This window comes from Podarcis vaucheri (assembly GCF_965113315.1).
Source record: "Podarcis vaucheri genome assembly, chromosome: 16".
Classification (NCBI taxonomy): Eukaryota; Metazoa; Chordata; class Lepidosauria; order Squamata; family Lacertidae; genus Podarcis; species Podarcis vaucheri.
In genome coordinates this window covers 16699971-16715682 of record NC_138754.1, presented here as the reverse complement: position 1 = coordinate 16715682, position 15712 = coordinate 16699971, and the positions used below count along the sequence as shown (strand labels likewise).

Here is a 15712-nt window from a genome sequence, read left to right as displayed (position 1 = left end):
GGGGGGGGTCTTACCTGGAAGCCCATTGGAAGCAGTGGGATGAGTATCAATTTTCATGGAAAGGCTTCACTGAAATAAATGCAAACTTGAATATGGAATGTGATGAAAACTTGACATGTTAAGATCTCATTTCAGTCACTTGCTTAGAATAAGAAAATGGAAAGTTCCCGACACATAGGCTTTTGAATTGTTCTTGGTGCTGAAGGTGCTAACCCTGCTTTACTAATATGTAATTAATAAGAGAATATTCTGGAGGTCAAGGGGACGAGAAACCTGTTTTCGTCTCCGTTGGAGATTCTTATACCCTCCCAGCATTCCTTGAATCCTGTGCCAGGCCCCGAATGGAGATACAGGCTGGGTATTTTTTGATGCCAACGACTGTGTCTGCATTCTGCCAATAAATGTGCCGGCTCAACTCTGCCCCAAATCATTTCCTGCAGCACTGATTTATGTACCGCCACAAAAGTTCAAAATTCGAATTCATACCCCACCAAGTGAAAACTCTTTTTTAAAAAAGCAGAGGAACCCCACAGCTGTTCTTGCGTGGTGGGGCAGACATTTGCCAACCTGGTGCCCTCCAGCTGTTTAGGAATGCAGCTCCTATGAGCCCCTGAAGGGCTCCAGGTTGGGAAAAGTCCATGGAGGGGCTAAGAAAGACTCTCTAGACCATGGGTAGGCAAACTAAGGCCTGGGGGCCAAATCCGGCCCAATCGCTTTCTCAATCCGGCTCGTGGACAGTCCAGGAATCAGTGTGTTTTTACATGAGTAGAATGTGTGCTTTTATTTAACATGCATCTCTGGGTTATTTGTGGGGCATAGGAGCTCATTCATTTTCCCCCTTCAAAATATAGTCTGGCCCCCCACAAGGTCTGAGGGACAGTGGACAGGCCCCCTGTTGAAAAAGTTTGCTGACCCCTGCTCTAGACTGAGAGTCTGGAGAGCTTTTGCTACAGCAGACAATATGGGGTTAGCTGGACCCATGGGCGTAGGCAGGGGGGACAGCTGCCCCCCCATCAAGTAAATAACTTAAAAAACTAACTGAATAATTGTGTCACAAATAACTCGGTTCTGCGCCACTGCCCCCCAGCATAAAGCCTGGCTATGCCCAAAGCTGGACCAGTGGCCTCTCACTCAACAGAAGATAGAAACTTATATTTGTATTATAAACTTAGACCTTCCCCTTGTTTCTAAATCTCACCACAGCTTGCCCGGGACTCACTGGGAGAGAGGACTTGGAAAACATCCAACTCGGGACCTTAGCTCCGCTGTCTTTCAAATGGAATTTTAGGGTTGTTGTGAGAGGTGAACATGGGAAGCAGCCTTATACCCAGTCAGTCCATCTAGCTTAGCATTGTCTACACTGACCGGCAGCAGCTCTCTGGAATTACAGACAGGATCTCTCCCAGTCGTACCTGGAAATGCCAGCAGGGACTGAACCTGGGACCTTCTGCATGCCAAGCAGCTGCTCTCCTGCTGAGCTGTGGCCCTTGGCCAGGGTGAAGTCAGGGCTCTTTCCATGGGACCAAATTAATGATTAACGGTGATAAAGAAAGGAAGAAGCTGCTTTGGAAATTAAAGCTGCTGAGGGGAATGTGGAAGAAACACTTAAAGCTCTGAACCTGCTTTCTTGGGTGTAAGTTCTGTTGTGGGCTTGTTTCCAGGTAAATCTACCTGGGATCTGCCTCCAGGAGATAACTGAAGAGTCGGGAGGGAGGGGAGGGACGCCATTTGAGTATAATTGGTTCACTCCAGACAAGTTTAGCAGCATTCAATGGGCCTACACTGGAGTAAAGAAGTCCCCCCCCCAACTTGGAAGGGGTGTGTCAACTGTTCACCACAAAACCCTCTCAGCGACAAATGGAATAAATGGGTTTTTTTAATTGATGGGAATAATTGAAATATACATTGTGAGGGAAAACTTTATAGCTGGCTGTTTCCCCAGTGTCAATGACACCCCCCCCCCGACCCAGCTGCTATTCAGGGAAATGTTTGGGTACCTTAACTGGGTCTGTGTTTTTCTCTCCACAGCTCCACAGGAGTGTCAGGTGCCATTTAGATCAGGGAAATGGTGCAGTGGAAAGGGTTAAACAGCCCCCTCCCAGCTGCCACTCCTTAGGCCCCATCTGGCTTGAAATGACAACAATTTTAAAAGCCAGGACCTCTGATCACAGATTCCCCACATCCAGTTTTACTGCCCATGGTGGGAAGCATTATAATATTGTTGCCCGTCACCCCAATTTCTGAGCAGTGAGAGATTCTAGGGGTTCCAGGTTTTGTGTTTCCTTTGGAAATGAGGCACAGAAGAGACTGTGGTGTCTTTAGAATATATGGTTTATTTACACATATACAGCCTGAGCCTAGATGGAGGGGATCACAAGACCCGAAAAGGGTCTTGTTTCTCCCATAGCCGCAGCCTTGGCTTCATACAGAAATCAAACATTGCACTCAAACATTTCTTTGACTCCATCTTGCTGCTTTCCTTTTAGGTCACATCACTGCAACTCAACTCTAAACTCAGGCTTTGGCCTAACAATCTCCAAGCTGCTGTCTCACACAGACACCCTTTGTTTCTCTAAATGGCCCATCACCCAGGCTATCAACTCATCACAGAAAACTAGCCTGGCTTATATTTTAACAGGGGTTAGAAGGATCTCTGACATTCAGCTTACTTCCTCCCCTTGCAAACTCATAAGAATCTCTTTGGCCAATTTCTGGCATGAAATGCTACAGAATCAGGAATTTGACATAACTAATCTGGCCATAGATGATGACCCTGGGGGGGTCTCAAGGTATCTTTCTGACCTCCATTTCTCATGATTAGTTCTAAGCAGGTATGTGCAGGGGCTCAATCCTGCCTAACTATCATAGAAGTCCTTTCTTTTAACCACAGATGCATAGTAGCAAGAAACGCCCTCTGCATATGGTCAAGGGAGCTCATAGGTGCCAAGGCTGAGCACTGGCCACAGATCCTTGGGGGGGGGGGTCAGTTCTGGAGACCCCCAGCTCGAAGAAGCCCCCTCTAGTTCTATGATAACAAAACTTTTCTGTCAGGTCAGAAAATGATCACGAACCGGTTTTCCTCGGCATCCAGGAATCTTTGCCCCGGGGTCCTTCAGTAATTCAAGTGTTTCCTCCAACTTGCAGAGGGTCACATGAGCATTTCTACCCCAGGGATCAACTCCACTTCGGTGACTGCGTTTGGCTCCTTGGCTCTCGGCTCCAAGATGGTGGAGAGGGTAGAGTCTTCCTTCTCTTCACTGTGAGAGATCTTGCTGGGGTTCCGAGACGGGCTATGGGGCAGAGCCACCAAGACGCCGTCCTCCCAAGTCTTGCGGGAGGAAAAGTACTGGTAGGAAGAAGCCGCAGAAGAGAGCCTCTGGAAGATCTCCTTTGTGGCTTCCCGGAACTCCTGGCGCATCAAGCAGTAAAGCACAGGATTCAGGCAACTGCTGCTGTGAGCCAAGCAGGTAGCCAGGGGGAAGATGTAATTGTGGAGGAAGTAAAAGGCGTCCCCCCGGGACACCACTTCGAATTGGACCAGAGCCCCCCAAAGAGTGATTGCCTGTTTGGGGAGCCAGCAGACAAAGAAACATCCGACCACCAACTGGACGGTGGTGGCAACCTGGTTCTGCCGGTTCAGATTGCTGCCTTGGATTTGGTGGGCCTTGAGGAGCTTCAGGAGGAGGAGGTAAGAGGTCAAGATGACCACCAGGGGGACCACGAAGGTGAACACTACCTTCTGGAGGTGGTAGACGCCTAAGAGACGAGTGGTGGGGAACTTGTAGAAGCACAGTTTCATGCCGCCGTATTCCACCACTTTCGTGTAGATTGGTACAGGCACGGTGGCCACCAGAGCCAAGACCCAGAGAGCCACAGTGATGCATTGAGCCACGCGGGGGGTCATCCTCGACCCGTCCTTGAGGGCCGAAGCCACGGACCAGTAACGCGTGACACTCATGGCGGTCAGCAAGAACACGTTGGCGTGGACGCTGAGGGTGGTGAGGGAGGGGACAGCCTTGCACATGGCCTGCCCAAAGGGCCACTTGTAGTCCAAGGCGATCTCTGTGGCCCAGAAGGGAAGCGTCAAAGAGAGCTGGAAGTCAGCCACTGCTAAGCCAAAGACGAAAATGTTGATGACCGGGGTGGGCCTGCCCTTGTGGGTCCAGATCAAGTACATCACGAGCCCATTCCCCAGGAGTCCTACTGAGCAGACCACCGAATAGATGAAAGCGATGAACATTTGCAAGCCAAACGAGATGTCTGGCGATGAGGTCAAGGCACTGCCATCCCCCACGAGGTCGAAACCTCCCGTCAACGACCAGTTCCCAATTCTGGGATCCGCGAGGCTGCTGTTCTGCTCAGGCTCCCGGAGTCCGCTTGCTTGCATATTTGAGATTGACTGAAATCCTGCGTTGCAGCCGTGGCTGGGACCCTTGCGCCGGTCAGGCGTGGCACGTGCTGCTTCTCTCACAGCTGGAGAAAACATCATCCGTCAAAACCTGCCGAAAACTCTGACTGATTGCCATGGCTTGTTTGCATAGCCAGAGCAGAAAGGAGCCGGCCGTCGAATCCTCCTAGGCTGCGAAGGTTGGTTTGCGCAGCGGGGAAGCTTGCAAAGTAGCCTTGAAGAACCCAAAGTCCATTCTTCCAGAGCCTCCCGGACTCAGTAGACGAAGAGAGCAAGTGGTTGAGGTCCCAGATCCTTCAGTCTTCCCCTTTGAGAAACAGGGGACTTCACTGGCATCAATGCCTGTCTCTCCCTGAGTCCAGGCTGGTGTCTGTCCCTTCCTTCCTTGGGGAAATGAGAAAAAAGGATTAATTGGCAGAGCTGAGAATGTTCTAACCACGCCTTGTGTGATGGTGGACAGCCCCTCATTTAGATGGGGCGGGGCAGGGTTTCTCTTGGAGGAGGAGGAGGGCGGGGAGTAGAAAGTCCTGGCCTCTCTTCACGTGGGGTTGTTTGAACTCTTTGCTCGGTTATTTATCTTCTCTGGCACACCAAGCTTTATTTGTGATGCAAACCAGCAGCAGACACAGAGGGAACTTTGAGTCAGGCCTGACGTGGCTGGCAGGACCCTGGACAAGAAGCAATGCATTCTGGGAAACCTCTTATTGAAGGGGCTTTGCAGAGAGACCGCTTCCCAAGGAGAAAGGAGAAAGCTGCATTATCCCTCAGCCCTGCTTGGATGCTGGGGGGGGGGGGGGGCTTGCAACAAAATCGCCTGAGAGAAGAATGGGCCTAGCTGAGTGTCTGCAGAGGGCCTCTGGGCTACCACTGAGTAGCCTCAGTTTCCCTCACACATGTGAGATATTAACAAGCTGACTTAGACTTGCCACTTCTGGGGGTGGGCGTTAATCAAAATTTAAGCCCGGTGTTGTTTCTGGTGGTTAAGAGCATATTCTAATGGAACAAAAAGACTTGTCATTGGGTCTGCCTACCAAGGCTTTTGTGTAGCTGTGAGTAGGAGGAATTGTGTCAGGCGAAGCTTTCATTGCCTCTCATGCAGGGAAAAGATGAGAACTGCACTGAAGACACCGTCAAATGTGGTGTTGTAGTTAAAGTATTGGACTAGGACCTAGGAAAGTCCAGGGTTCAAGTGCCCTTGAGCTCAGTCACTGCCTTTCAGCCTAACCTACCTCACAGGGTTGTTGTGGGGATTAAATGAGGAGGGGGAGACTAATGTACACCATCTTGGAACCCTTACAATCTTAGCAAAAAGCTAAGATGGGTGGATTTGGGAGCATTTGATAAGCAAAGGGCTGGAGTCCTATAAACACTTCCTCCAGCCACCCAAGTTGGGTGTTAGCAGGGAACTGATTCACCATTTTCTTTGCAACATTTAGCTCTGCTGAAAGAATTGCCTCTGGCTGTGATGCTCCTGACAGATAATCTGCCGCAGACGCCTCCAGTGCATTCCAGCCAGGAGGAGATGGTGCTTTGGTGCTTGTTTCGGAGGGCGGGCTGTGCATATGCCACAACTGAAACTGCAGCATGTGGATAGACTTCCAGAGAAGCCCCCATAGCTTAAAAAAAAGAAGTAAAGAAAACCAAGTTCCTAGTCCCTATGGTGACGAGCAAGGCATGCTTGAAAAATGCATAGGAGAAGCATCCAAGGGGTACCTGAATGAAGTTGTCTGTCATTACGTGGGGAGAAAGAGTGCCCTGCTTTCAGGGAAGACTTTAGCATATGCACCACCGGGGTGCAAAGATCCGCCCTGCGCCCCCAAATTTAGTTTAGCCCTCAATTAATTTTTATTATGCTTATGTCAGACACCACACTTGCGCCTTATCTCTTGTTTACAAAAGAAGGGAGGAAAAATAACCAATTTTTTTTATTTGTTCATTTAGTGCCGCCATTATGAATGACAAGCGCCACCGCTGGCACAGCGCGGGGCATCTTTGGTAAATGAGCATACAAAGTCGAAAGTCCTTTAGAGAAACAGTAGGTATACATTTCAGTAATACCTAGATATATATGTATTTTGTTTTTCTAGCTTGATCAAAATTATTTATTATTTCATAACAGATAGATAGTTAAGAGCTTAGGCGCTTCACCGGCAGGCGGCAGGCATCCCCCAGAATTTGGTGCCCTGGTACCCTGCACCCCTTGCACCCCCGGGTAAAGACGGCCCTGCCTGCATTGCTCATTGCTTCACCCCACAAGGCAAAATAAACACATATATTTAGATGCATACTGGCTGGCTTTTGAGATCTCGGCACAGAATTTGCCAAAGCTTTAGACCAGGGGTAGTCAACCTTTTTATACCCACCGCCCACTCATGCATCTTTCTTGATGGTAAAATTTCCTTACCGTCCACCAGTGCTCGATGGAAGGAGGAGTCAGCTTGTGCCGTAGAACCCCCTGCCGCCCACCTAGAATCCTGAAACACCCCCTAGTGGGCGGTAGGGACCAAGCTGACAACCCCTGCTTTAGACAATTGCAACCTGCAACAGAATGTTGCAGCATATCCTCCTCCTAGCCAGAGTGCTAGGTCTCAGCCAGCCAATCAGAGGACTCCGCTCTTCCCTCTCCCTTGCCTTCCCCCTGCCTGTGGCTACTGAGTGTGCTCCATCCTCATTGGATTGTTCTGGGGTAAGGAGTTGTTGTCCCCTAAGTGTTGTGTTAAAAACTTCTGGAAAGCTCAGCGTTCCCCCAAGCCCTTGTGGAGGCAATGGACCTGAAGACTAACCCCATTACTTACTGGTTTGTCCAATGGGTGTGTGTGTGTGTCATCACTGGTCCCCTTTATGCTTATTGGCTATTCCAAGGCTAGCCAGTTTGGTGTCTGCCAGATGTTTTGGATTACTATGCCCAGACCATTCAGCGAAGACAGAGGCACTTTTAGTGGGTCATTCCCTAGACCGGACGTACAGGGTATGGCCTGCTCTTGGTGGGTGTTACACTCTCTCTGAGGAGCAGGCATATGTACCGTATTTTTCACTCTATAACACGCACCCGACCATAACACGCACGTAGTTTTTAGAGGAGGAAAATCCGTAGGCATGCCACCCGTAGGCATTCCCTCCATAACACGCACAGACATTTCCCCTTACTTTTTAGGAGGAAAAAAGTGAGTGTTATGGTGCAAAAAATACGGTAGCTTGGGGGCTTTAAGTTGGACTGCTGTGATGCTTTGTATATGTGGCTGCCTTTGAAGGTGGTTCAGAAAATCCAGCAGCATTCAGTTGCCCGATTGTTGACTGGAGCAGGGCAGTCTGAACATATAACATCAGCCTTGGAACAACTGCACGGGCTAATTGTTTCTGGGCTCAGTTTGAAGTGCTGGTTTTGACCTATAAAGCCTTGTGTGGCTCAAGATCTTAAGGACCACCTCTTCGCATGCGAACCAACCTGGATCCTATGATCATCATCTCCATGTGCCCCCTCCTTGAGAGAACCATAGGGTGGCAACACGAGGACAGGGTCTTATCAGTGGTGATCTCCCCCCAACTTGTGGGATGCTCTCTCCTGGAAGGCATACTTGGCATTGCCTTTATCTGTTTTTAGGACTCAGGCTGAGACTTTTATATTCAAGCAGATTTTTGGCCCTTAATTTCATGGCCTCTTTTAGTAGGGTGGGATCAGGAAGTCCTGATCCATTTATCTACATAGCTGTGCTTTTATATTTTTATTATATGTTCTTTTGCTGTAAGTCATTTTGGGTCACTCTGAGAGAGAAGCCACTAACTAATGTAACAAACACAGAAATCAGTGGCCAGACCTGTTTGATTTCTGCCTGCTATATTTCTGTTACAGGAAACTATCCTGTAATGGGACACGGGTGGCGCTGTGGGTAAATCCTCAGTGCCTAGGGCTTGCCGATCGCATGGTCGGTGGTTCGAATCCCCACGGCGGGGTGAGCTCCCGTCTGCGGTCCCAGCTCCTGCCCACCTAGCAGTTCGAAAGCACCCCTAAAGTGCAAGTAGATAAATAGGTACCGCTTTCTAGCGGGAAGGTAAACGGTGTTTCCGTGTGCTGTGCTGGTGCTGGCTCGCCAGAGCAGCTTTGTCACGCTGGCCACGTGACCCGGAAGTGTCTCCGGACAGCACTGGCCCCCGGCCTCTTAAGTGAGATGGGCGCACAACCCTAGAGTCGGACACGACTGGCCTTCGGGCAGGGGTACCTTTATGCTGTAATAGAAATGTAGCAGGCAGAAATCCAACAGGTTTGGCCATTCAGGTGCTCAGCTCAGGAAAAGAAACTTGGAGATTCTACTTTCCAGGATTTGGCTTCAGAAATCGTTATTCCTGCTAGGATTTGTCTCTGTGGGAGGGGGCATTATTGGTTTGCTTTGTTCTTGTTTTATTATGTATGTTGAACTTGTATTTTTACGCTGTGAACTGCCCTGAGATCTACGGATGAACGATGGTGTACACATTTAATTAATTAATTAATTAATTAATTAATAATAATATAATGTGAAGGAATTGTACCAGTCAAAAGAAATAGTGTCTCTGATCATGGGCAGATGGAACATGTTTGGGATTAGCAGGCTGAGTTTTCATCTAAAGGTCTGGTTCCCTGACAGGCCCGGCACCTGTCTTTTAAGAAACCGAGTGAAAAATTGAGACAGTGATAGGAAGTGTGGAAGTGGGGAAATAGGTCTGTAAATACAGGTAGAGAACATCAACACACAGTGAAAATGACCAGGATTTTGGACTAGGGTGGAGAAAGCCCAAATTCCAACACTTCAGCTTAGCCGCAAGGCTCGTTGGCGGCCTTAGGCCACGCACTATTCTCTCAGCCTCCTTTGCAGGGTTGTTGTGCGAACGGAAGTGGAGCTGGGTGGGAAACTCATTGACGCAGCTGAGCTCCTTGGAGGAAGGGTGGCTTCTATCATTTGTGAGTTGCCCACAGGTAAACAAGCTATCGTTGAAGGGCTCCGGCTTTTGCCTCTTTGGTGACGGAACGTGAGAAGAAGAAAAAATCACCCATCATTTCGAGGGAGAGGGCGGGGCGGGAACCTCTGTCCTTTTAAAGTCAGGAGACAAGCGAGATTAGCAAAGAGCGTCTCTCTCTCAGGCAAGTCCAGACCTGGGACTGTGAAACAGGTGTGCTGGGGGTGGGCACCAAGGTTTTGTGCGGTGAGGCCTGCGGGCTGACAGGGCTTTGCTTGCAAACGCTCCCTGGACGCCGCCAGACACCTCTTTGGGCTCCAACAGCCAGCCAGGAGCTTCTCTGGGGCTCCAGCTCCATGGATGTCTCTGCTGGTTCCTCCTTTTCTCATCCAGGCCAGACGCCTGGGCTGAGCAGACGGACTCCTCTCCTCCTGACCATGGGCCTCTTCTCGGAGATGGTTTGAATGTGGTTCATCTCACTCGTGTTTGGAGACAGCAGAAAGCAGGAGCAGCTGCTGCAGCAATGAAGAAGATGTTCTCCTGTTCCAGCAATCAAGTGGCGGTGAGTTCCGAGCGCTGCTCGGTTATTAATCTCCGTTTCCGATAGCTTGCAAGTGGCTCTCATTTTGGAAATAAAAGTTTGTGTGGAATAGGCAGGTGGCAAAACAAAGAGTACTCCTGAGCATGGGCAGAGTGCGTTTCCTTTAAGACTATCATAGAACAAACACCCACCCCGCATGCACATGTGGTTCAGCAACAAGACGTAAGGAAAATGGCCCTGTGTCCAACTTGCCCTCCATTTCAGTGAATCCTCCATTTGAAGGTCTGTCCAGGCCAAGTCTGGCTTGAAGAACCTTAGAAAAGAAGAGCAGGTAGTTGTGGTGCTTGTTAGCAGCACCTGGAGAACAGCAGCCTGAGTAGGCAAGCATACAGATCACGGAGTACAGCCTTTCCCACTGTTTAGTTATTATTACATTTATAACCCATCTCTCCTTCAAGGAGTTCAAGGTGGTGTACATAGTTATTTTCCTCCCCTTGTAATCCTCACAACAACCCTGTGAGGTCGGTTAGGCTGAGAGTGTGTGACTGGCCCAAGGTCACCCAGTGAGCTTCATGGCCAAATAGGAATTTGAACCTTGGTCTCCCAGATCATAGTCCAACACCCTATCCACTAAACCACACTGGTACTATGGGATATTGCATTTCTTTTAATTATCTCTATATTTATATAGTCATTATCTATATCTGCATTGCTATGCATACAAATTAACCCATTTGAATGTTATGCCAAATGGCGGCTTCTCTTGACCTCTTTTTGCAGCAGGGCAGGGGCATAAGCTGCCGCCACCCTAGCTGTAAGTTTCGCCAACCCAGAGGCTAGTTTCTGTGGGGCAGTGTTTGTCGATTGACAATGCAAGCCTTTGGATGAACCAGTGGGAGACTGTGGGGTTAATTGACTGACTTAATTAAACTCAATATTTTGAATTGGGTTTTGAGTAAAAGCACAACTAACTGCTACTATTTTGAATTTTATTGTGTTGTTATCTTCCATAGTGGGTCATGCAAATAATGCTTTTGATAGGGTAGGGTGGTAGGCATTGGAGATGAGTTTATGGAACAAAGGGATGCCCCTACGCCCCCCAAAAAAGGTTTGATCTAGAAGGTCCAGATTGGGTAAGCCACCAGCCTCTGCCCTCTTTCCAAGTCTAGAATAATGACAGAATCATGCAGAGATGGGAAGAGAAAGGATCAAGGTGCAAGTCTGTCTGAGCCTGGGATTGTGCAGGCAGCATGCAAGATGCAGCCTGGCAGGACCCGGCTGCCAATTGTAGCACAGACTCTCTGGGAGGGTCTGCTCTCCTCAGCTCCCCTCTCCCAATTAACCTCCATCTCCAAGGCTCAGTGATGGAAGGGAGTGCAGAGGAAGGAAAAGAGCTGGGCTGGGCCCTGACATTCAGGGTCTAGGATGCTCCTGACCTCACAGCTCTAGACACGAGTTGCGTGTGTAAACCAGTTTCTCCCGCTGAGGCACCAGTGTCCTTCAGGACAAACCAGTGGCAACCTCTCTCAAAAACTACTTGGCCAGTCTCCTTTTATTCTTTCCAGGGATATCAGCAGAGGACAGGGGCGTCTGGTTTGTGGAGCCAATAACTCCTGGCTGCATAAACAGGCCATGCATTTAATAATATAACAACGTGCAACATGTGGGTGGCTGTTTCCAATAAAGCAGTGTCACACTTTTCTTGTTCATTTAAAAAGAGGCTCCATTCAGGTTGCCAACGTTTTAATCAGTTCCTGTTCCTTAAAGGGCCACTTGGCCTGATGATGATATTACTATAATAATAGGTAATTGTGTCTGTCTCCATGCGACAAATAATAATAATAAAACTTTACTGGGTGGTTTATCCTGATTAAGTTGTGCTTGTACCTTTAAGAGCAAGCATGTCTGCTTTTGTAGTTCTTCCTGGTCAGTTGGCAACCTTACTTCACAGAGGCCTGAGGTATCTTTCAGGGCAAACCATTGCTCTTGTCTGTGCAGAACATTGGGGATATATGACGGCAAGTCGTTTCTCCAGATTCCTAGGAGCAGGCTGGAGATGGGTGATACATGAAAGGCACTCTGCTCATGATCAGAGACACTGTTCTTCATTCCATAGGATCTTGATCTGAGTCCTTGTGCCAGTATGGTGTTGTGGTTAGAGAGAGCGTCAGACTAGGACCTGAGAGACCAGGGTTCAAATCCTCACTTGGCCATGGAGCTCGCTCAGTGACTTTGAGCCAGTCACACTTTCTCTCAGTCTAACCCACCTCACAGGGTTGTTTTTGGGGAATAAATGAGAAGGGGCAGAACCAGCTAAGCCACCTTGAGCTCCTTTGAGGGAGAAAAGGTAGCTTATAAATGCAACCAACCAACCAACCAACCAATCAATCAATCAATCAATCAATAACAAGTCCCAGCTCAGATGGGGCCACGATGGAAAGGCTGAAACACACACACTCAGCTCAAAGCAAAGCATGACCAACTGGAAGTCTCAGCACGAATTCCTTTCTTGACATGAGGCTTTGCTCAGTCTTGCTCCATCCTGCCTTTGGGGTGTATCCACTCCTGGGGACGACTTGCGTTTAGCATGAAATTGGCCCTGAGCAAAGTGACTTCGAGGCCTGACAAACAGGCCTGGTCATGGCAGCTTATCTACTGCTCTGACGTCAGCTCTCTGGGCTGATCTTGTTCTTTGCATGGGGAGACAAAATAAAATCGGGTGATCATCGGCCCTGCGAAGGCACATTCCTTCACTTTTTGACATCTGCACATCTTACCAAAATTTTATTATTGAAACCAAGGGACCTGTCCAATGACTTAGACAGCAGAGACTGAGGGGTTCAAGAAGACTACAAAGTCTTCTCTCAGAACATCTTTATCCTGGATCCCAAATGGGCACCAACTGCTTGTGTTTTTTGATCACGACGGAGAGCTCTCTACACATGCTCAAGAATCCTTTGGTTGCCCAAATTGCATTTCCTGCTTATGGTTCTTAGAATTTACGGTATCCGTTGTGCATTTTTTTTTTAAGAACTGGAAGAGCAGTTATGAAATGTCGATGCATGCTAACATTTCTCTAGAGGAAAATATCTTATAATTTCACCCTGAATAGCGGTGGCCTGATTCGAAAGAGGACCTAGCTCCTGTGCCTTTAAGAGAGCTGGGGAGAAGGCAGAATTTAAGCCAGTGCAGATTCTCTGTCTGCCCCACAGCTGCCTGAAATGACAAGCAACCCCAATCTAAAACCTTCACTTCTCCAGTAGGTACATCATCCTAGCCTTTCTCTGTATCTGCCTTATGCTCGCCAATGCATTTTCTTTGTTCTTGCAAGGCTCCCATACCTTAAACAGCAGGTGGGTATTTCTGTGGGGATGCAGAACAGCTGGGATAAGTTCTCAGGCACCTTACAGCTTACCAAGAGCAGTTGTGGTGCAATGGTTAGAGTACTGGGAGACTTAGGTTCAAACCCCCACTCAGCCACAAAACTTTACTAGGTGACTTTGGGCTAGCTGCTTCCTCTCAGCTTCACAGGGTTGTTGTGAAGACAAGAGCAGGGGGAGCTCTGCATGCTATCCTGATTCCCCTGGAGCAGTGGTGGCCAAACTCGGCCCTCCAGATGTTTTGGGACTACAACTCCCATCATCCCTAGCTAACAGAACCAGTGGTCAGGGATGATGGGAATTGTAGTTCCAAAACTTCTGGAGGGCCGAGTTTGGCCACCACTGCCCTGGAGGAAATGGCAGGTTGAAAGCAAATGCATAGAAGCTATAGTGGAGAAAATGACTTAGAAATTGAGGGAAATCTTTTAACAAGCACTAGAGCCCTTTAAGCACTTTTTATATGATTTGGCATTCTTTAATTATATATGCAACAGAGCCATCATTTTCAAGGCAAGCCTCACCACTAGCCTGCCAAATCTGGAAGTAGACTTGATCAAAATCAGATAGCCCTGGTATTCTTTACTTTGCTATTTTATTCATTCTAATCCATCATTCTAGGGGCCTGTTGTATGCTTTTGTTTTTCCTCTTTTAATTTTCACCTGTTCTTATAACTCTTCTCCCTGTTTTATATTCATTATAAAATGAAAGTAAAACTTTACAAAAAAGAGAGAGAGAGAGAAAGCAAATCTATTAATAGTCATAATTGTCCAACGAAAGCACGCTTCCCCCTTGCCTTTCTGGGAATGGAGAGAACTGAGAGTGAAAGGTCCCAGCTGTATCTTGTAGGAGGACTGTGTTTTCCCAGCGTAATTAGAACTTAAGCAACAGCGGGGTGTGTGGCCCTTGTGAAATGTTGCCCTCCGCAAACTCTGGGCGTGTTGCTCCGTCAGCAACGGCATTCAGAACCGGATTGTCTCCAAGCACATTCTTTGCCCATCTTCACGGAGCTGCTGAAACAGATCTGCTTAAAATAAAAATCCCGAGACTGAAGGGACAAGTGAACCTTTTAACCAAAAGCACGACACCCCGCAACCCCAAAAGAAAGCCTTAATTTCTTTTCTATGGCTTGACTTCCTGCCCGGGCAGCTGCAGGGCTTTGCCTTTTATATATATATGGATTCTCCTTCATTGGAGAACGGCGTTCTGTCCGGGATTCTTTAGCTGCGATTCCTGCGTTGCAGGGGGTTAGACTAGATGGCCCTTGGGGGTCCCTGCCAACTTTGCAATTCAGTTATCTTTGGCAGTATGGGAAGGGGCTCTATCCCGAATCTCCCTCTCTTCTACCTTTAGGTGTGTGTGTGTGTGATTGAACCCCTTTTAAGTTTTGCCGGACTGGAGCCCTGTTTTCCTTGGAAAGAAATGAGCTAGAGGCTGCCTGTGAATGTCTAGATCTCTAGATCCATCTCAACAAAGGCTATATTTGCACTGCTGCCTGAATCCCTGTTGCCTCCTGTTCAGCTTCACGCCACCCTTTTTGTTTGAGACCTGCGCTTTCCCAAGGCAACTTATTCCAGGGCAATTAACTACAGTATATATTTTCTGGGAAATTTGCCAAGCCGCTTGGAGGCAGTGTGTGATGTTGCAAAAAGAATGGCTGCCATGGGAGAAAGGAGAATGGCCGTCGGCCACCTGTCCTGTGTGGGATGGAGCCAGGCGATGAAATAAAAATAACATTTTCCACATTCCGCATTCCAGCTTTGAGGCTCTTTCCTCTTTTATTACTGGCTTGAATGGCAGTTGCTAAGCAACATGGAGCCCATGGCTCTCCCTAGATCTTCCTCTAGATCAGAAGGGATCTCCTGTCTTCCCTGATTACTAGAAATTTTTGGAGGGTATTCTTCCTGACAATAATAATAATCATCATCATCTGTCACTGCATGGTATACCTTATGCCTTTAATGTAGCCATTTCCATTCATTCTCCTTAAACATAGAATTGTAGAGTTGGAAGGGATCCCCAAAGGTCACCAAACTAGATCCCTGCAATGCAGGAATCACAGCTATAATCCCAGATCACCCAACCTCTCTTAAAGAAAACCTCCAGTGAAGGAGAAACTACCAACTTCCAAGGGCTCTTACCGTCAGAAAGTTCTTCCTCAAGTTCAGAAAGTTCTTCCTCAATGTTTTTGTATTTCCCCAGATAACATTCATTAACTTAAAGTGCAAGTTGTCATCAGAGGAAACGTCTTGATTAAGACATTTGCTTCAAGTTTAACTGGCTTAAGAATAATTCCCGATTTTCAGGGAATTGTAATGCTGTTGAGATGGGAACATGGTCGAGAAATCACAGGTCCTATCTCTCCACTGAACAACAGTTTCAAGGATTGTTTAGGAGAAGGTTGATAACAGGTGTTATACAACTGGTAGCAGTGGCGTAGCGTGGGGGTGCCA

At 48.0% G+C, this 15712-nt stretch overlaps 2 protein-coding genes across 3 annotated transcripts in view; one reads left to right on the top strand and one right to left on the bottom strand.

The window, feature by feature from the left end:
* Positions 1–2313: 2313 nt before the first annotated feature.
* Positions 2314–5588, bottom strand: LOC309521607 (relaxin-3 receptor 2-like). Its single transcript, XM_082204307.1, has one exon. The coding sequence runs from the start codon at positions 4487–4489 to the stop codon at positions 3149–3151; it is 1341 nt and encodes a 446-aa protein (XP_082060433.1). The 5' UTR covers positions 4490–5588; the 3' UTR covers positions 2314–3148.
* A 3334-nt stretch (positions 5589–8922) lies between these two features.
* ANKRD35 (ankyrin repeat domain 35) overlaps positions 8923–15712 on the top strand; it is a 30251-nt gene continuing 23461 nt past the window's right edge. The window contains exon 1 of one of the 2 annotated variants that reach the window (XM_082204276.1): positions 8923–9902. Coding sequence is in view for 1 of the 2 variants with exons in the window: in XM_082204275.1 (XP_082060401.1) it covers positions 9864–9902 (39 nt within the window). In the remaining variant the exon portion in view is untranslated. The remainder of the gene's footprint in view (positions 9903–15712) is intronic. The other variant, XM_082204275.1, reaches the window with a different exon arrangement.

What these genes read in the sequence shown, in the direction of transcription:
- LOC309521607 (XM_082204307.1), bottom strand. Translation starts at nt 4,489, where the DNA reads ATGATGTTTTCTCCAGCTGTGAGAGAAGCAGCACGTGCCACGCCTGAC.